General features: G+C 37.2%; 1 protein-coding gene across 8 annotated transcripts in view; it reads left to right on the top strand.

Moving 5' to 3' along the window:
* The first annotated feature begins 2067 nt into the window (after nt 1-2067).
* ABCC9 (ATP binding cassette subfamily C member 9) overlaps nt 2068-22269 on the top strand; it is a 149626-nt gene continuing 129424 nt past the window's right edge. For 4 of the 8 annotated variants that reach the window (XM_055318746.1, XM_055318739.1, XM_055318745.1 and 1 more), the window contains exons 1-6: nt 2068-2323; nt 3445-3560; nt 6171-6231; nt 7592-7753; nt 10711-10852; nt 16709-16830. In XM_055318746.1, the coding sequence (XP_055174721.1) occupies nt 7612-7753; nt 10711-10852; nt 16709-16830 (406 nt within the window). In that variant the 5' untranslated portion in view covers nt 2068-2323; nt 3445-3560; nt 6171-6231; nt 7592-7611. Of the gene's footprint in view, nt 2324-2953; nt 3098-3444; nt 3561-6170; nt 6232-7591; nt 7754-10710; nt 10853-16708; nt 16831-22269 lie in introns of those variants that run through there. The other 4 variants (XM_055318741.1, XM_055318742.1, XM_055318743.1 and 1 more) reach the window with 4 other exon arrangements.

Below are 22269 nucleotides of genomic sequence, written 5' to 3'. Positions count from 1 at the left end.
TACAATGCTCTAGTCAAAGACACCAAATTTGCCTAAGTAAATTTTCTTTTGGAAGAAAGCACTAGGAGGGCAGAGACCCTAGAGGTCTGACTCATCACTAACCCCTGTGACCTAAGAAGATCTAGCACTATGTAGGGTCTAATAAATCTTTATAGGATGTTTTTATTTTTATTTTTTTGTAAAAGCAGCACCACTGTCGTTTTATTAAATGACAAACTAGAAAAATATTTGTCATGTATATGTAAAGATTCATATCCTCTTATTAAAAGTTCATGAAAACTATAATAAACTTCATTAAGACCCATTAAGTGGATGCTGATATGGACAAAATATTCACAAAAAAAGATAAATGAACATTTGAAAAAATAATATGAATAACAAAGGATTGCTTGTTATCTGTCAAATTATAGGATTTTTAAAAAATAAATATGAATATTCAATGCTGGTTTGGGTGTAAGTGTAATAGGACATCTCATTCAGTTTGGGAGAAGTTAACAGAAACTTTTTAGAGAAGTAATTTTGCATTCTATATCCACAGCCCTAAAGATACTACTTTTGACCCTGTACTTATTTTTCAGAAAATGTACCTTAAGTAAGTTATCTGCTGCAAAGAAAGAAGAAACTTTATTTTAAAAGTTCATCATAGGATTAAATACGGTAGTGAAAAATCAGCAGCTATAGATCCAACAGTAGGAAAATGGATTTTATTTTTTTATATTTTTATTTTTTTAGGAAAATGGATTTTAAATGATGATGGCCACACAATGCATTATGTAGCCAATTAAATGATTTCTATAAAGATCTTAAAATCCCATCAGAAGATAATTGCTTTTAAAAGATACTGTGAGGAGACAAATTATTTTGGGATTGCCAACAGTATTAAATATGCATAGAAAAAATAGTAATGATGGCATACATATTAGCTTTTACGGAAAGGGCAGGCATTCAGCATTTTAAAGGGATTATTTCATTAGCCCTCACATCAAGACTATGAAGCCATATCTATCTATTATTTATCTATCTATCTATCTATCTATCTATCCATCATCATCATCATCATATTATTATTATTATTTTTCCCACTGAACAGGTGAGGAAATTAATACATGGAGAGATTAAGTAATTTGCCCAAGTGTTTGAGCTAAGTGAGGTAGCAGAGCTTGATAGCCGGTTAGCTCTTGCATCCTTGCTTTTTTTACTACCGTTAAAACGTAACGAAATGTTTCCAGTTCTGTAAGTGTGGAGGCCCACTGGTCTCCCTTATACTTTTCAATAATTTCCAAACTTTCTACAGTAAGCATGACTTTTAATCACCATGAAAATCATCTAAATTTTATTAAAAATTAAACTTTTTTATTTTTTTAAAGATTTTATTTATTTATTTGTTTGTTTTGTTTGTTTATTTATTTATTTATGATAGAGAGAGTCAGAGTGGAGGAGGGAGAAGCAGGCTCCATGCCGGGAGCCCAACGCGGAGCCCAACGCGGAGCCCAACGCGGAACTCGATCCCGGGACTCGATCCCGGGACTCCAGGATCCCGCCCTAGGCCAAAAGCAGGCGCTAAACCGCTGGGCCACCCAGGGACCCCCTATTTTTATTTTTGTTGTTGTTTTTTTTTTAATGCTAAAGTCAACCTGATTTTCTGTAGCAACACTCAGGTGTCTGGGGATTGCCTGCACCCCCTGCTTCCAGGTGTCTCTCCGCGGCCCCGCGGGGGAGCCCAGGACCCCCTTCCGGGGGGATCACCGGGTGTCCCCGGGTTCCACCCCGGTACCCGGATCCCGGTTCTCGAATCCCTCTTTCTGTGTGCGCCTGCGTCGTGCCAAACAGCTCCAGGGTGCAGCTGGCAAGCTTTGAAGCGCTGCGGGACGGGAGGCTCCGGGACCCTCCCAGACGTCGCCCCGCCAGGCCCCGCCGACCTCTAGCGGCCGCGGGTCCCAGCTTCAGTCGCTGGCGGAGGCCCGGCGCTCCCGCGGGCGCGCAGCAGCGCCCTTCCCGCGGGAAATCCCCGGGGCGCGCGGGGCGGGGCGGGGCGGGGGGGGTCGGCCTCAGCCCCCCCAGGTCGCGGAGGCCGCGAGGCCGGGGGCTCCGGGGCGCAGGTCCGAGGACCGGCTCCGCGTCCCCGCGCTCCCGCAGCGGCGCCCTGGGCGGTCGCGCGGACCCGGGAGGCAGCAGCCCGCCTGCCCACCTTCCTGCAGCCGCCCGGGCCAGATGCCGAAAGCCAGGATCATTCCAAGCTGAGCGAGCCCCGGCCCCTGAGAAAGTCGAGTGTGAATTTAAGAAAGGGTTGCCTGGGGGCAAAACTTGCGGCTTGGGTGCTGGGGTGAGTGTACTTTGAACACGTTATGCCCTTGAGAATGGATTCTTTCCCGTGGGGAGCAGCGTGGGTGGGGGGTGGGGGTGGGGGTGGGGGCCGGAGCCCCACTCTCGGGGAGCGAGGGCGAGCGCGGCCACCGGCCGGAGGAGCCCCCGAGGTTTCCGGGCTGCTGGGGCGAGAGCTCGACGGGAGCCCGCCTCGCGCCCCGTGCAGTCTGCCCGCGGGGTCCTCCGCCTGGAGGCAGCCCTATGCATTTCCCAGGTCCGCTTGTTGGGGTGGGGGTGGGGGTGGGGTGGGGGGCGACGACCTCCCCAGATCCGCTTCCTTCTGTGGTTGGTAAAAGGGCGCCTATAGAACCTGGGGGAGGGGGGAGGTTTTTTTTTTTTTTTTTACAAGTGCAAGTGAGTGGGTACCTTGCGTGTTTTGACGTCTGAAAACCGGACTCCAGAGCAGCATTATATACATTTGCAAGTTTCGGTGCTGGATGAAGTTTGGGGGACGCGTATTCCCTCGGGTTTGCAAAAGCTTCGCATCGCGCGCCCCAGGACGCAGAGCGGGGCCGAGCGGGGGTGGGGAGGGTCCCAGTCCCAGGCGCTGCGGCGCTCGGGGCTCGTGCCCAGTTTCCTGCCTCGGAGTTCTCGGGTCCGCCCCGGCTCACAGCAGCTTGTGCAATTGAGAAACCCGATAGGAGGCAGCAGCTGATCTCCCACCACCCTAAAAATAATCCGCTCCGGCGCCCTGCGTGCTTCGGCTAGGGGAGGAAAACTGCCTTCGGAGTAAGTGAGTCCGTCTTTTTTTTTTTTTTTTTTTTTTGACATAAATAGGATTTAGACATCACTAAGAGTTCCTGTGAAGTGTGCATTTCGGTAACCAGTCTCGCAGCGCTGCCTTCGGGGTCGCTATTTCTAGGATGAAGGCTCCGGGGCCCCAGCCCGAGAAGAGAGGGCGTGGGGATCAGGTTTCCAGCTTTGCTTAACGGAACTCAGCCGGCTCTTGCTTTTAAAACCGGCCGGGAATCGTGCAAGGAGTGAAATTACTGATTTTTTTTTTCTCTCTTAAACGGGCTCCTGTATTGTTCACGAAGTCGTTTTCTATCTGCTTGATTTTTGTGACTCTTGACTTTTTAGGAGTCCTGCGTCTGAGTCGGAAATTTACACTTAAGACAGTGTAGTAAAGCCGGTGTTTGGAAGGTAGTGCAAGTGCACGAGTAGGGGTTTGAAGCAGCATCATACGACCGCCCAAGGTATTTATTTTTTGCTTGTTTGTTCAGTTTACGATTAAAGACAATACCCCACTGTCGTGTCTGAATCTTATCTGTTGAGTCCCTTTTCCTTTAGTGTGCGGTAGAACTTCAACCGGTGCTTTGAGATCAGGCGCTAAATCAGAAGTCAGTGGTCAGTTTTGCTAGTGACTTTCCTACTTGGATCTGTCATTCAGAGAGAGAGAGACAGACAGACAGACAGGTAGACAGACATCCTTTGTTTCATATTTTGGGAGTCATAGGCTGAATGAAAGATTTCAAAGAAATTACTCCATTTGTTTCTTAAGTGACCGATTCTTGAAAATGCCCTAGATCATGCTAATGCCCTAAATTCTTTGCAATGTCATGTTTCCCTCTCACATATAGTTAATCTGCAAATAACTAAAGAGTGAGTTACTTTGTCTGGAAGCATGAAAGGTTTTTTTCTTTTTTTTTTTTTTATTGCTTTTAGCATGTTTTCTTCAGGTGCTTCCAGCATGTTAAAGTTCTCTGAGGTAGCTACTCTGTTAGAACTGACACTTTCTTGTGGATGAGCAGGAAAGAGTGTTCGTTTTTAAACTTTAGTCATCAACTAAATCTAAATTTTATAATGCCTAAGGGTGTGGAACTTCATGCATTTCAAAGAGTGAGAATACTGAGGATGCAATTCTTGCCATGAAATCATAGGTCTGGTCATCAAGGAGTATTTTCCTTCTATGTTTTCTGCTTTGCAGACCATCCCTATAATCAGAGATTCGCTTTTGACATTTGTCTTTAAGTTTCATTCAGTCAAGTTCTTCAGCCCTGTCTGCTGTTATAAGCACTTGAACATCTTTCAGTAGGTTTATGCTTGTGGGGAGAAAAGTGTCATGTCTTCCCATCTGGCCCCTTTTCTCTCTCCTCCGTCTTCCTGGATACTCAGGGCCTCTGTCAGTGCTTAGTTGAACTAGACAGCTCCCGAAGAGGCAGGGGTGTCACATGACAGAGTGACGTGACAGAGTTTAGACAGCAAGAGCAGTAATCTGTACTGTTCCCAAAACGTCCCTAACTTAATCATGGTTCAGAGAGGGAAACCCTGAATGACAACAGGAGATTTAAAAATTAATTCAAGGTCCTGATTGAATAAAATGCCTTTCGTTAACATGATAACCATCAACATACCTACAAGTTCACTCCTTCCCTCTTTTTGCCCACTGTTGTAAGATGGGCTGACTGTTAGAATGTGCCACATGTGTACTGGATGTTGGAGGAAGAAGCTAAGGGTCAGAGGGAAAAGGATGGAGGTCGGGGAGACAGAGACAAAAATAGAAGGAGAGAGGTGGTGAGAGGTAGTGAATAGGTTGGGAGCCCCAGGGCATATGTTAGAGATAGTGGTAGAAGGAAGAAATTCTGAAGCTTTCACTTTATTAATCTGAAGTGTATACCTTAGTGTGATTATATCATTGTATATTTCCCTGTCTAGTAGATCATAACCTTTACATTATACCAAAACTATTGGGATTAGTGTAGTCCGATTTATGCGGCCTAAGACCACAGCTACTATTTGTCATGTACATTCTTGGATTCCTAGTGCCTAGCACATGGTCAGCATCAACAAGTATTTTTAGAGTTAACGAATGGCCTAGAATCCCAGATATCAGGTACATGGCTAGAAATGTTCTTTGACTTTCTCAGGTTGCTGTAGTTCTCTGCTATTTTCTTTCCACCACTATATGCGTTTATCCAACATTTACTTGATTGGTAGGTTTGAGGATTGCTTAAATATACCAGGTAGGCAATGCTTATTATAGCTAATGAAGTATATGTTTTACAAATTCAGATATTACTTTAGTATTTGGCTCAATGACAGTGATTAAATATCAGTATTTATAAAAGTGGCCAATTGAAATATTATAATTTCGGATAAAATTATAAAACTGGCAAAAGTAAAAATTATTTTCTGGTCCATTCTAGGAAACAGTTTACACATGTCTTTCAATAAGTGTGGACTCAAGTTTCTTTTTGTCATTTCTTCTTAATAAAAGAGATAGTCTAAAAAAGTAAAAGAAAAGAAATAGTCTTCGAAATTTCATTACTAGCCGGTATTTTTCAGTTTCTGGGGTTTTTCCCCCCATTTGTTTTCCTGATGTACATTTCTGTACGAGGTTAAGGTGTACAGCATGATGGTTTAATTTAGTATTGTAAAATGATTACCACTGTAGGTTTAGTTAAGATCTATCACTGTAGCTACAGTATATAATACAAAATTCCACTTTACTGTTATTTTAAAAATCTCAAGCCCTTTTAATTTATTTTATGAGGCTGGGAGGCTTAATAGCTGCTAAGAATTTGCCAAGCATATACCCTCATCTTGAGTTTTTTTAATATAATTATTTAAATTAGAAAAGGTCTCAACTAGAGATTATATCAATGATGTTCAACAAAAGGGCTTACCAGAAACAATATGTGAAAGGAATTCCAAATAAGAATTTATATACTGTAAACACAGGCTTTTTAACTAGTTGTTCTATTCATAGAATGCTTTATAAAACTTTTGCTTGAAATTTGGTTTCTCCGGTGGCTTACCTACTGTTGCCAATCTTTTCTGTGTAACACTCTTTGGTTTCTTCCTAGGGAACAATATTGTTCATGACCATTGCTAAATCATTTCTCAATGAAAGGGAAGAGAGAAAAGGTACTACTTTACTTATTTATACCTTTGCCAACCTTTAATAATCCAATTCAGAATCCAGTGTGACATAAATGTGGAAAAGAAACAAAGTCCAATGAGGTTAAAAATCTTAACCTGCTACTTCTTTTAATGACAATAGATGAGATGTTATTTAAAAATAGGTTGGAGGCTGCATGATGCAGTGGGAGAAACTGTTTAAGTCAGACACATGCGTGTAGATCACTGCTACTCTACTGGTTGGCAAGTTACTGAGGCTCTTCTGTGAAACACAAATAACTAACATTGCATGGTTGTCCTAAAGACAAAGTGCCCAGAATTTGGGAGGTGGTAAATAAATAGGAGGAATTATAAAAGAATTTTTCAGAAGGCTTAAAACTCTTCAGAATTTCACAGTGGTATTTTGATGGAGCAGATCCTTGCTCCTGTATCACCTGTTTTGGTGCAGCAACAGGAGGAATTCATTTAAAATGTGAGTAGCAGTGTGTCATTCCTCTGATCAAATCACCCCTCAAAGAGTCCACTTCATTGAGTAGAAGCCCAAGTCACAACAATGGCTAGCAAAACCCTGGGATACCTTGTCCTCAGTTTCCTCTCTAAATTTGTCTACTTCTCCTCTACTATAATATTGGTTTCCAGTTAAAAAACTTTTTTTTTTTTTGCTTCGAAACTTGATTAGAGTACATTTCATGTAAGGAAGTTCTCTGATTGTGGGACGTGATTTCATTAATTGAGTTATTTTTCTCAAGCACTTGATTTTATATCTGAAGCACTTGATTTTAATATTCTTCAGAGAAAGGCTGACTTCTGTTTGCTGCCACATTGGTTTCATATATTAGTATTCCTTTGTATAGTTAATGAAAAGTGGTGGTAAATTATGTCCAGTTTAAGCTGTTTACTAATTCATTTTCAGTGAGAAAAGATGAGCAAGGATTTGATATTACACTATTTTGTGGTATCAGTTAGTGGTTTCACTTATTCTTTCTTTTTCTTGATATATCACCATTTTTGTTCTGTGAAATAATTTGAGTCACACACACACTTCTTTAAGGTACCATCATTGGTAGATATTAATAATTATATATTTTCCAAATTAAATAAAATATGTTTCTCTGAAAAGAAAAGATTGAAAGGAAGTGATTTATAGAATGTATAAGGGCTTTATTTATTTATTTATTTATTTATTTATTTATTTTTGTATAAGGGCTTTATAGGAAACTCTCAAATGACTTTGGCATACAGTTTCCCATTTCCTCAATTGCAGAAATAAAAGGGGTTAATTTTATAATAACACCTCCTTCTTAGGGCTATGATTTTATGAAAGGGAATTTAATGAGAGGCTCTTTCTTTTTTCTCTTCCTTTTAGAGTAAGCCATATAAGAAGAAATGAGCCTTTCATTCTGTGGTAACAACATTTCTTCATATGATATCTGTGATGGTGTGTTACAAAATCCCTGCTTTGTGGATGCCCTCAACCTGGTCCCTCATGTCTTCCTGTTGTTTATTACTTTTCCAATATTGTTTATTGGTAAGTAATCTATTCTCCTATATATCCTCACCTAATATTTCTTTTAATATTCTTATTAAAAGAATAGTTGCTTTAATATTCTTTTTATTTCTTAAGAAATAATATTCTTGTTCTTTCACCAATTACGTGAAAACTGATATGTAAATCTGTGAGAAAAGAACAAGCCAGTTTTCTGTGCTTCTCAATTATTTATGTTCTTGGCCTATGACATTCTGTAGATAAAATAGAAGTCATATGTCTTCTTAGAAGTGGACTTCAAGTAGCAGCAGCAGTTTTTTGGAAAGAGGGAAAGAGAGTTATGTGGGATAGACTAAAGTCTTTGTTGAGATTGCTTTGTGTTGGTGAAGAGAATGAAAAATGAGTAAAACATAGTATTGCCTGGGATATTCACTGGAACTATCCAGTGAAACAGATGTATCAAACTCAAGAGAAAAATGACTATCCTGCATTGTAAGCTCATTTGCAGGAACATCTTGGGCATTAACTTGCTAGAACAACTAATTCTTCTGGCCAGTGGGAAAGATTGCACGGAAAGTGACATTTTGGGGGAGCTGAGGACACAGAGCGTGCGAGTAGAAGTAAGAGTAGTAAGGATGCATTCCAGTTTGAAAGAATACTTAATGCAAACTATTTGGAAAAGAGTTAAAAAATACAATTTTCCTTATTGTTTTACAGTTTACAAATCCAGTTATTTAGATCATTGATATATAACTTATTAGCTTCCCTGAAACAATCAAAATAGACCTCTTAACTTAGAAATTTTTTAAAAATAGAAGTGCCTGGGTGGCTCAGTCAGTTAAACAACTGCCTTTGGCTCAAGTCACGATCTCAGGGTCCTGGAATAGAGTAACTTCTCAGGCTCCCTGCTCAGCAAGGGAGTCTGCTTCTTCCTCTCCCTCTGCTCCTCCTCTTGTTCATGTGTGCATGCTTTCTCTCTCAAATAAATAAAATCTTTAAAAAGTTAAAAAAATACATTTCACATGTGAAAATGACAGACTAGGGATCCCTGGGTGGCGCAGCGGTTTGGCGCCTGCCTTTGGCCCGGGGTGCGATCCTGGAGACCCGGGATCGAATCCCACATCGGGCTCCCGGTGCATGGAGCCTGCTTCTCCCTCTGCCTATGTCTCTGCATCTCTCTCTCTCTCTCTGTAACTATCATAAATAAATTAAAAAAATGAAAATGACAGACTAATCTAAACATCTAGTGAGCCTATCACCACTCATCTTAAGGAATCTAATGGTAAGAATATGAGTGAATCTCTCTGTGTGCTATTTCCTGAGCCCGTTACTCTTCCAATATCCTGTTACTATCTCTTCAAAAAAGGTAACCATTATCTGAATTTGGTGTTTAATTTTGCTTATAAAAATAAATTTGTTCATAAAAGTGAATGAGAAAGCTATCAGATTAATTTTCTTAAGAAAACTAGCATATTTTAATGATCTGCTTTGAAAGAAGGTTTGAAGTTTTTAAAAATTATTTGAGAGAGAGAAAAAGAGTGAGTAAGTGAGAGAGAGAACATAAGCAGGGAGGAGGGGTACAGAGAGAAGTAGACTCCCTCCTGAGCAGGGAACCCAATGTGGGACTCGATTCCAGGACCCTGGGATCATGACCCAAGCTGAAGTCAGACGCTTAATAGTCTGAGCCACCGAGGTGCCCTGAAAGGTTTAAAAATAATTTGTATGCTTTTATTTCTTCATGTAACAAATATTAATTGAGGGACTGCTATGTACCTGGCATTATAACAGTGGTCAAAAATTTTCTGTTATATGATATATCATATCATGCAGAGGCCAATGAAACTCTTAGCACATAGTTTTTCATTTTAAATATATAGACGTTAAATATAACTGTACCAGAGTGGCCATGTATAGAAACATGAGTTGTTGTTTATGTGGTTGATATTATTTGTAGGATATTAACAATGCCCTTTGGCCAAAAGTAGACCATACTTTTTTATTGCAGTTTGACAGTTAATAATTCATTTTGACATTCGTCTAACTTCTTGAGGGCAATTACTGTGATAGTCTGTATCACTAGCATCAAACACAGGCTGGCAAAAGGGTATTTGAATCAAGTGGAATTGGTGTGAACATTGCAAAGGGGAATGGTGGAGAAAAATGCAGACTGTTATCTATAACATTGGCTACTTAAATTAGCGAGATTGTGATTAAATCTCAAAGAAGTATCAGGTATAAGGAAAGTTTGCCTGAAAGAGTTTACAGCATAAATTCTAGTACAATAGGTTAAATGTAGCTATTCTTTCCACAATGAAATTCATTTTGGAACAACTGAGACGTGAATCAATTTTCTTTTCAAAAAATGCTTCAGGGTCCCATCAGTCTTTATAGAAATTCCTTCCTGTGATATTTCCAGCACAAACCCCGATTTGTTATTGAAGTATGTGAGGCTTCTCTACAAACAAAACATTTCTTTGAGAAAATATCATTACCACTATTGAATAGTGTTGGCCTCGTCATAAGTTCTAATTTTTCTCTTATGATTGAGTTGACTCAACTGATGAGTTCTACATTTCATTACAAAATATGTTTTTTTTGTTAGTCCCCCCCCACAGATCCCATGTTTTGAAAGATTTTAGACACCAAATCGCTTTTATTAACATCATTTAATTTCCTCTTAAATGAATCAGGGACCTGTCAGTAAGAGCTGTGATCAGCATGAGAAAATCATGTTGTCATCCAGAGTTGGCATTGTTCTTGAGCAGTGCAACAAATGTCAGTGTGTTAACCTAGGCAGTCTTGTAAAAATTCATTGAAATTGAATTGTTACTTTTTTAACACAATGAAAATAGACTGGAATTTTCATTGCTACTGTAGAAAGCACCTCTCGATCCTGTTTCAGGAATTTCTCATCCCCCAAATGATATTACAATGTGAATTAGTTCCATGATTATAATTAATCCTTTTATTTCTTCTCTCTCTCTCTTTTTTTTTTCCAGGGTGGGGAAGTCAAAGCTCAAAGGTACAAATTCATCACAACACATGGCTTCATTTTCCTGGACATAACCTGAGATGGATTCTTACATTTGCTCTTCTATTTGTGCATGTTTGTGAAATAGCAGAAGGCATTGTTTCTGATTCGTAAGTGATTCAACATAGTTATAATGATTACATTATGCTAGTGGGTATATTGATATGGATGGTAGTGAAGAGCATACCAAGTCAGGCTTAACTTTTTAGTTATAATTTATTAGGAACAGCATTTGTCACGCATTTAATAACAGTCCTGCTAATCTGTGATTTCATTTACCCACAATCACCTGATGTCTGGAAGTAGATGATCCTCTTTCTGATGATGAGTAGTCAGAAGGTCAGTAGTAGACTAACACTGCATCACAATGCTTATGCCATTCACCTCCCTTCATCTCATCATGCAGATATAATATCATCTAGACATCATCACAAGAAAAAAGGTGAATACGGTACAATAAATATCTTGAGAGAGAGGGAGACCACATTCACATAACTTTTACAACAGTATATTGTTATAATTATTCTATTTTATAATTATTAATTGTTAATCTCTTACAATGCCTACTCTATACATTAATCTTTATCATAGGTATGTATGTGTAAGAAGAACGTGGTATAGATAGGACTCAGTACTATCTGTGATTTCAGACATCCACTGAGGTCTTGGAACATATCCCCCACAGATAAAAGGGGGACTGCTGCATTTGATAATAATGTGTTTTGTCTATATTCTTGTGTTGCTACATAATTTCTCTGATAACAGAAATTGAGGTCTCTGTGACTTGTACTTATTTATGTGCTATTTGTTCCTCCGTCTATGTAGCTCTTAAAGAAAGTTCTCTCCTTTTAAACACTTTGATGTTTTCCTTATCTATCAATATAGGTGTACAGAGAAAGATTGTCTATATTGACATAAAGCTCTAATAGCTCTATATTTACATGTAAATATATAACCAGTCCTCAGATATTTCCATTTTTTAATAAAGAAGCAGAGATAGATGAATGGGCTTTAAAGAAGTGTGAGAACCATTGGGGATATAGCCACAAATTGAAGCAAAACACAAAACTATTTTAAAAATCAAGATTTGTCATAAAACCCATATTTTTGAAGGAATTTTGCCATTCTTATAAAGGAAGTTTGCATTAGACAGAATATAATGAATTCTACGTATAAACTGGAACATAATGTGGGGAAAATATTTTTATCACATACTAACAAAAAACAGGAAAAATTTTGATAAGCCACATCAAATAGGAGAATTTTGATTATGAAATTTTGCTAAACGGTACACCATTAATTAAATAATTGATACGAAAGTTCTTAAAGGTTTTTAAAAAGAGGGGCGCCTGGGTAGCTCAGTGGTTAAGCATCTGCCTTTGACTTAGGGCGTGATCCTGGGTCCTGGGATTGAGTCTGACATCAGGTCCCCTGCGGGGAGCCTGGTTCTCCCTCTGCCTATGTCTCTGCCTCTTTCTTTGTGTCTTTCATGAATAAATAAATAAAATCTCTAAAAAAAAAGTTTTTAAAAAGAAAGCTCAAAAATCATTTTCCTTTTATCTAATAAGGACCTTCCCCGACATCTGTTTATGTTTTTCTATCGCAATTAACAAGGAATGAAACTTCTCAGCTTTTGTTACAGAGCCAACTATTTTGTAATGTTTTACGACAGTTCTTTGCATGGATGTGCATGTCTTAGTTTCTGATAAAAGGAAAAATCTAAGACTCTGAAGATACTGCATGCCTTCAAGCATTTGGACACTTACTTGACTATTATCTTACTGATTATTGTTTAAAACCTGCCAGTGTATTTGTATCCTATTGTATTAGCATAACCAATTTTAGTCTTCATTTTTTAACATACTGGCTGACTCTCTGTGTTTCTGTGTGTATGCATAAAGTGGAAGATAGAGCAGTCCAATATTTCCTAAAAACTTGACACCATGTAGGCAAGGATGCCTCCTTTTTTCCAGCCTTGTGATTAGTGTAGAAATTCAGTTAGAGAGTTAGAGGCTGTGCTAACAATGGTGAAGACACATGCTTATGGCAGAAACTTGTGTTATGGCAGTAGTGATTTAAAAGGGCCATCCTGAAATCAAGCAGAAATGCAGTCTTGATTCTTTAGCTGTTGACTGCTTCCTCTTAACCTTTTTATTCAAGCTTCTCAAAAATCATTTTCCAGTGATTCCTGAACTCCAAAATTTAGTTTGCTTTCTTGCTTGCCTTATTTTGTTCTGGAAACTGCTTGCACAAGAATGCCAGTGAACATTAAAGACACCTTTATGTACACTTTTCTTCCTTATCATACCCAGTGCATTGGACATTGCTGACCATTATTTCCTTACTTCTTTTTCTGTAACAAAATATTATGAACTATTCTTTACTTAAAATGTAACAGATGCTCATTATAATTAGTGAAATAATGCAAAGATTTTCCTGATTGACCATTTGATTTTTTTTAATAATACAAGTATTAAAGCTATTCATTTTTCTTCCAAAACATCCTTATCTGTTTTGCACATATTTTTGTAAGAAATGTCCTCTTTTTTATTTCTATCCAACTAGTTTATGGTTCTGATTTAGATACTCGCCTAGGTCTAGGAATTATTTTTAGTTGCTTTTTAGCCTAATATGATTGATTTATTAGTAGAGCATGTAATTTGTTAAACAAATATCTTTTGGGACTTTGTAACATTTCCATTATAGTTAAATATTTGATTACTTTATACATTTTCTTTTACTTTTTTTTTACTTTATACATTTTTAATGAGAATTAGAAAATGATGTATTTTCTTTGTTGGAGACAAAATTTTCTTTATTGATTAGATTACTTAAGTCCTGTGTGTTGATTATTTTTATACTATTTTTAAAAATATTTTATTTATTTACTTGAGAGAGAGAACATGAGAGGGAGAGAGGGGCAGAGGGAAAGGGAGAAGCAGACTCCCTGCTGAACAGGGAGCCCAACTCAGGGCTGGATCCCAGGACTTCAGAATCATGACCCAAGTCAGAGGCATATGCTTAACGGACTGAGCCACCAGGTGCCCCCTATTTTTATACTATTTAATTCATCAAATTCTAAAAATGTTTATTAAAGTCTTCACTATTATTGTGTTTTCATTTAAGCTTTTATTTTTATTATTTTGTCTTTTTTGAAAATATCTTTGTCCTCCATGATGAATGCATTTTGATTTTCTTCTTTACTTTCTGAGTAAAGATTTTCTGCTCTAATGGGATGTGTGTGCTTCTACCAGAACCTTGAAGTCTGCAAGTCATACTCTAAAAATAACAGAGCTTAAGGGAAAGAATAGGGTTGAGACACCACTCAAAACTTGTGCAGCTTTGTAAGTAGACAATTAACAGTATAATAGCAATTCCAATAAAAAGGTTAGCATGGTTAAAAGACACATTGAATGAATCCCTAATAAAGAAATTCTGCAATAAATATAAAACCTTATTGTAGCCGTTGCTTTTTTCATCTACTATATTGTCTTCCTTGACGAAGAATATTTTGTCATTCTTTTTCTAACTTCTTGAATTGACCACATAATTTATTTTTTATAATGTTTTCTTTGAATGTGTGTAAGGTTATAAACTTTCTTCTGGGTTTGGTTTTGACCACGTTTGTTTATAAACCTTGATAGGTAGTATGTTTGTTTTTAAATGTCCTGAATATTAACTCAGTGATTTTTAAATTCTTTCCTTGTCTTAATAGTAAAATAATATTGGAAGGATTTCTTAATTTCCATACTGATGAAATATTTATTTCCTGCTTTTTTTTTGAACTGTTTTTTTTGGGGGGGGGGCAAGTGGGTCCTTTTAAGACCAGCTTTTATGCTATCTTGGTACTTACACATTTTCATTCCCATGTCCATATTAACATTCCAAGTATATCACTGGTCATGTTCCAAATCTCTACATGCAGTTGGCTTATTAGACAACTCCCTTTGCATACTTAACAGACACCTTCATGGTTCGCGTGGCCTTGCTGGAACTTACTAGCTTTCTTTTTCCAATCTGCTTGTCCTCTTAATGTCTTATGTGGTTACCCAACATCCACCCAGGCCCCTTGGGAATTATTCTCTATCATTAACTATCACCCTAAGACCCTAGCACTATTAAAGTCCTGTCCATTTTAACAATGAATATTTTCCAGATGTTGTATTTTGTCTATGTTTCTGCTGCCAAAGCTTAATTCAGGGTCTGTCATCTCCTGCCTGGTCTATACTCATAGTTGGCCAAATGCTTTTCTTCCTTCTGTCTCTTTCCTCTCTTCAGAGGCACACACTACCTATAAATTCCATCATCCATGCTATGGATGGATATTTGCCGAAAGACCCCCAAAATCTGACCATACCACTTACCTATTAAAGTAAGATTAGATTCCAGCTCCTTACCATGACATACAGAGCCTTTCACCATATATCCTATCTCAAACTTTCCATTTGGGACTATTAAACTACTTGGAATTTTGAACATATTACACAGTTTTGTGCTTCTATGTATTTACACATTCCATTCTCTCTTTTTAAAGTGCTCCTTTACCATGTTGCTGACTCATGAATTCCTTTTCATATTTCAGTTACCACTGTCAACATACCTCTTGTGAAGTGTCTTTTCCAAATGCTCCTCTTTTCCCCACTCGCAAACTAGTTACTTTCCTTTTTTTTAAAGATTGTATTTATTCATTTGATACACAGAGAGAGCAAGAGCTCAAGCAGGGGCAGCAGCAGGCAGAGGAACAGGGAGAAGAAGACTCCCCACTGAGCAGGGAGCCTGATCCTAGGACCCTGGGATCATGACCTGAACTTAAGGCAGACACTTAACCAACTGAACCACCCAGGGACCCCAAACTAGTTATATTCTATACCATTTATGTATGAATGTATTTAAGTAATTTGAGAAAATTTAAATGTTTTGTTAGGTGACATTATTAATGTCATTATTAATGGATTTGAGGGTTATCTACTATGTAAATCTGGTTCTGTCATATTTCCAACCCACGTGAAGCTCTCTGTTGCCCTCAGAGTGAAATCTAGTCTCTTTTCAATCATACTCAGTGCTTGTGTTACCCGGAAACATGTCTGGATCCTCTGCTTGGAACAGTTTTCCACCTTCCTCTTCTGAGCAGCAGTTCTTCATTCTTGGGGCCTCACTTCAGAAGTCGGTTCCTGGGGCACCTGGGTGACTCAGTGGTTGAGTGTCTGCCTTTGGCTCAGGACATGATCCCGGAGTCCTGGGATCTAGTCCCCCACTGAGCTTCCTACGAGGAGTCTGCTTCTCCCTCTGCCTATGTCTCTGCCTCTCTCTCTCTGTGTCTCTAGTGAGTAAGTAAGTAAATAAATAAAAGAAATTGGCTCCTTCACAAAACCTTCTCTTCTCAGACACTGGCCCCGCATGCACCCACAGTCCCTTCCCCTGAGTGATATTTTCCTATTTCCTATTGCTATCCCAATTGGCTTTGTGACCACAGACGCTGTATCTTGTGTTCACTTTTGCATCCCAACATCTAATAGTGCCTGGACACTGCAAAAACACGTGTATTGAATGAATCAGTGCCAATGGAGAAATCACTTAGGGCCATAAAATTTAGGAAAACTATGAAACTAATAAATGTACTTTTCATATACATTAGAGTTCACTCATCCATTTGGTTGTTTTTACTTGCTTTAGGTGTTATTTTAGCAGTTCTGCCCTTTAGTATAGGAGTAGTTACATGTGTGCTCTTGTGAGTATTTAAGATCTTGTTTAGCTGTGGTGCTTGCTCCTCTGTGTTGGGATAAATCCTTTTGGCAGAATCATGTATCTCAACGTAGTCTTCCTTTGCATGTTAGCAACTATTACTGCATTCTGTATTTTAAATATCTTATTACTGATAGAAAGTTTTAAAACAAATTAGAAACAAAATGAGAAACTATCTGGACCTCCCAGCTCTAGACACTGATACTCTCTACCGCTCTCCATAGACGGCGGGAGTCGCGGCATCTCCACCTCTTCATGCCAGCTGTGATGGGATTTGTTGCCACTACAACATCAATAGTATATTATCATAATATTGAAACATCAAATTTTCCTAAATTACTTTTAGGTAAGTACGATCAAATGTCTCCTCCTTCCCCAGAACTGTTTTTCTTTTTCCTCCTAGTAAACCTTGTCGCTGGGGGGTTGGGACTGGGAAGCATGGGAAAACTGCAATAGTTAATTCTTCTTCTGGTGAATGGAGAGATGAAGATAAATTGAGTGCTCTGGGCTGTGAGCACTCTCTTCCCCCAGGATATCTGTTCTCCACTAAATGCCCCTTATGATGTATCGGTGTGTGGCAGGAGGACTGTGGAGGATGTGCTGGCCCTCTGGCTGGCAGAGGGTGTTGTTTTCTTTAAAATCGAGCCCTTACCCTGTTCTGTGGAGCCCTAGCTCTATGTGTTTCTGCCTTTGGCTTGGGATCCTGAGGCATTTTTTGAAGGCCCCAGCTTTTCACTGATGGGGTGGCAATGTCAGATTCTTCATAGCATTGCTGCCAACATTTCAGGGGACTCATGCAGCAGAGTATGCTTCACAGCATGCTGGAAACTGTACTGTCCTGAGAAGCAGTTGTCTTCAAAGCACAACCCCTCACATTTGCTTCATGCCTAACCTTTTCTTTTTCAGCCTCTCTTGCCAATAAGAGGCTATCTCAAATGTTCTAACTTTATTTTTGCCTTATGCTGAAATAATATCGCTTATCCCAGTTAGTTATATTTAATACTCTGACCAATCCTTGCATTCCTTGGTGTATACCTTCATAAAGAAAGCTAAAATGAAGGTGTAGAAAATGAATCATGGCTGGGGTTCAAGGGCCTGTAAACATCCTAAAATTGCAGGTAGAATGGTGTTTGTATGAATGAACAGCTTACAATTTTACAAGGTTCAGAGAGTTCACTTGATTGTTAAATGGTGAGAGTGATGTTGATTACTGATACAGAAATTTGGAAAAGTAATAATTAAACCACACAAATATTTTATTTGCTCATCCAGAAGACATTGAAATTTCAAATGAATTAGTGGAAAATACTGATTATTTAATTCTTTGTTGCACTGCATTATATGATTGGGCAAAGGCAATCCAGTACAAGCAAGTAGACTGGGTTAAATATTAATTTAAAAGGGTTATCAAAGTCTGAATTATCTTAATAGCTGTTTAGTACAACATGAAAGGCAGGCAGATGTTATCACAAAAATCTTTTTCTGAAGATGCCAAGAAAAAAGAGTGAAATTTTTAGCAGGCAACAACAAAAAAATATATACCATCAGGAATCCAATATGTTAGACATTTAAGTTTCTGAAAAACTGAAGATGAATAAGATACAAGAATTGTAGGGTAAAAATGGAAGGGAAATGTGCATTTTGATAATATTTTGAAGGAGACATGATCAGAGTTTGGCTGGCTAATATTTAGATTCTTCAATTTACATTTTATTCTATTTGATCACATTTCTGCATCTTTCCATCCTTCTATCTGTCCATTGGGCTGTCTTATTTTTTTTATACATCTTAAAGTAAATTTTAGACATTAATATGCTTCACCTCCTAATTATTTCAGCATGCATATCATTAATCAGAGTTAAATTTTTCTACAGTTCTTTTCGTGAAATAAAATTTACATGCTGTTGGCAAATTGAATTTAAATAAAATATTTTTAAAAATCTACATGCTGAAGTACAGAAATCTTAATTTGCTCAATGTACACACCTGTATAACCCTATCATTTCATAGAACAGTACCATCACCCATGAAAGTTTTCTTGTGTCAACCCTCACTTTCATCTCCACAGAAGGCAAAAATCTAATCTGATTTTTTCCTCACCATAGATAAGATTTGCCTGTTCTAGAACTTCACATAAATTGAATCATACAGTATAAATTCTTTTGTGTAACACTTCTTTCTCTCCACATGATTTTTTTTGAAGGCTCGTCCATAATGTAGTATAGATCAGTATTTTGTTCTTCTAATTGTTGGGTATTATTCCACTGTATAAAGATCCCACAGTTTCCCATTCTCTTGACAATGAGTACCTGGACTGTTTCCAGGTTTTGATTATTATGAAGAGAAAGCTGGTATAAACATTCATGTGCAGGTCTTTCTGTGGATATGTTTTTTGTTTGCCTTGAGTAAAATATGTAGAAGTGGAATTGCTGGGTCATAAAGTATGTAGGTAAATGTTAACGTTTTGTTTAAGAACCCACAAAATCTTTTCCCAAAGTGGTTTGCTTTACATTCCCAAAGTGATTTAATTTACATACTCACTAATAATGTGTTAGGAGCTCCAGTTTTTCCACATGCTCACCAGCATTTGATGATTTGATCTTTCTAATTTAGCCATGCTGGTGAGTGTGTACTGATAATTCATTGTGGTTTTAATTTGCATTTCCCTGACTGATGATGTTGAACACTTTTTGATAAGTTTATGTAGCCATTTGTTATCTTTGTAAAGTGGCTATATTATATCCTTTGCCCATTTTTTATTGGGTTGTATATTCATTATTCAGTTGCAGGAGTACTTTTTTGTATATAGTAGACACTAGTATGGCATCAGATATATGCTTTGAGAATATTTTCCTTCCAGTCAAGGGCATGCATATTCATTTACATGAATGATATATTTACCTTCATTACATGTAATATTCATTACATGAATAATATATTTACCTTCAGTAACACATTAACAAGGTCTTTTGGTGAGCAGAAGAGTTTAATTTTAATGTCGCATAATTTATCATTTTTCATGTATAATTATTGTTTTCTGTGCCTTAAGTTTTGCCTCTTCTCAAAATATGTTTCCCTCATATTTTCCTGTTTTTTTTTAAGCAACTTTATAGTTTTAGTTTTTATTTTTAGGACTGTGACCCGTTTAAAATTAATTGTGTATATGATGTAAGGTTAGTGCCAAGGCTCTTTTTCCCGAATGGATGTCCATGTGTTTCAGCACCATTTGCGGAATAAACTTTACATTTCTCGTTAGATTGCTTTAGGACCTTTGTAAAATATTTGAATCAAATTACCATTTAAGTATGATCTATTTCTACAGTTTCTATTCCGTTGATCTATTTGTGAGTTTTATGAGATTACCATTCTGTTTTGATTACTATTGCTTTGGAGTTCTTGAAATCATATAGTGTACCCACACAACTTGTTTTCTTTGCTTTTCTCCCAAAATTGCCTTCGATATTCTAGTTCTTTTGTTGTATATAGTTAGAATCAGGTTGTTAATTTCTACCAAAAAAATCTAGTAGGATTATGATAGGGATTGCGCTGAATATTTAGAACAATTTGGAGGAGAATTGACATCTTAATACTATTGAATTCCACAATCTGTTTGTTCTTCATCTTTTTTAGGTATTCTTTCATTTCCCTAAGCAATGTTTTATATTTTCAGTGTAGAGGTCTTCTATGTCTTGTTAAATTTATTACTAGTTTTTTTTTTTGTTTTCTCACGGCTATTATAAATAGACTTGTATTTTGAATTTCATTTTCCAGCTGCTTCTGTCATATATATAAAATACAGTTGATTTTGCCTATTGACCTTATATTTTAAAACCTTGGAAATTTACTTATTACTTTTAATTATTGCTTTGTATATTTCTTAGGATTTTTCTATATATACAAACATATCTGAAAATAGAGACAGTTTATATTTATTTTTTAACCTTTATGCTTTTTTTCCACCATATTGCAAATAACTAGGGCTCCAGTAAAATGCAGAATAGATATGGGGAGAGTGAAATCTTTGTCTAATGCCTGATTTTAGGGGAAACAGTCAGTAATTCATAATTAATTATAAAGTTAATTATAGGCTTTTCATAGACATCTTTTATCAGGTAAGTAAATTTTCTTCTATTCAAAGCTTTCTCAGAGTTTTTTTTAATTTAAAATAATTTTTTGTGTGTGTTTCGTGTTTTTAAAATCATGAGTAGATGTTGAATTCTATTAAAGGTTTTTTTCTGCATCCACTAGGACAGCTATATTTTCATTAATGTGCTAAATTAATTGATTTTTCAAATGATAAAGTAACCATGTATTCCTGGGCTATGTTACACGTGATCATTATATATTATCCATGCTATATATTGCTAGATTTTGTTTGCTAAATCTTTTTTAGATCTGTGTTGTGAAGGATATTGGTATGTTATTTTCTTATATATATATTTTTAAAGATTTTATTTTTTTAGTCATGAGAGACACACACATAGAGACAGAGACGTAGGCAGACGGAGAGCAGGCTCCCTGCAGGGAACCTGATACGGGACTCATCCCAGGATTCCGGGACACACCCTGAGCTGGAGGCAGATGCTCAACCACTGAGCCACCCAGACGTCCCTTCTTATAATATCTTTGTCAGGTTTTCATATGCTGGCTTATACTGGCTTCTTAAAATGAGTTGGAAAGTGTTCTCTATCTCTCTGTTTTCTGAAAGACATTGTGTACGACTAATATTATTTCTTCCTTAAAAGTTGAATTAATCAGTAAAGTCATCTAGGCCTGGAGTTATAACTAAGTGAGGATTTTAAATTATAAACATATTTCTTTATTAGATATAGACTCTTCAGAGTATTTCTTATTATGTCAGTTTTGGTATACAGGTCCCTTTCATCTAAGTTTTTTTTATTTATTGTCATAAAGTTATTCAAGGTACTAGCCGATTATCTTTTTTAAGATATCTAATTGTATCTAATATATAGATATCTAATAATAGATATCTAATTAGATATCTAATTGTATGGAAAGTCTCAAAGTTTACTTTCACAGTCTCTGTCCCTGGTGTTCACACCCTGTATAATCTTCTACTCTTGAATGTGAGTGTTTCTAGCCAATAGAGTATGACAAAGATGAAGACACCAAATCAGTTGAGCTTGCAGCCTGGTGAGACCCTGAAGCAGAGAACCTAAGTGACCCATACCCAGACTCTTGACTTATGGAAACTGTGAGATAATAAACGTGTGTTGGTAGAAGCTGCTAAACCTTCTATTGCTGCTAATTTGTTTAGCAGCAATAGAAAATCAATAAACTTACTGTTCTTGATTTTTAATTTACTTTCGTTGTGAACAGAGAACATACTTCATGTGATTTCTGTTATTTTAAATCCATTTTTTCTTGTTTTCTAAGGATATAGCCTATGCTAGGACCATGTGCACTTAACAAGAGTATATATTCTGAAGGTGTTTCGATGTATTCTTATAGTATTAAATATTATATGGCCTTATAAATATCAAACAGTTCAAAGTGGTTGATAGCATTCAGATCTTCTAAATATTTATTAGGTACATGTGTATTTTTTAAATTGTTATGTCTGTAAAAAATTGACTTTCTGTCATTATTTAAAGTTTTCAAAGTTTCTGATAATACTCTGTCATTTTTTTCAAGTTTTTATTTGAATTCCCGTTGGTTAACATGCAGTGTAATATTAATTTCAGGTGTACAATTTAGTGATTCAACACTTATATCCATACCTGGTACTCATCACAAGCACACTCCTTAATCTCCATCACCCTCC

The sequence above is a fragment of the Nyctereutes procyonoides genome, unplaced genomic scaffold, assembly GCF_905146905.1.
Source record: "Nyctereutes procyonoides isolate TBG_1078 unplaced genomic scaffold, NYPRO_anot_genome, whole genome shotgun sequence".
NCBI classification, from domain to species: domain Eukaryota; kingdom Metazoa; phylum Chordata; class Mammalia; order Carnivora; family Canidae; genus Nyctereutes; species Nyctereutes procyonoides.
The sequence above is the reverse complement of the archived record's forward strand: the minus strand, read 5'-3'. Positions and strand labels throughout refer to the sequence as shown.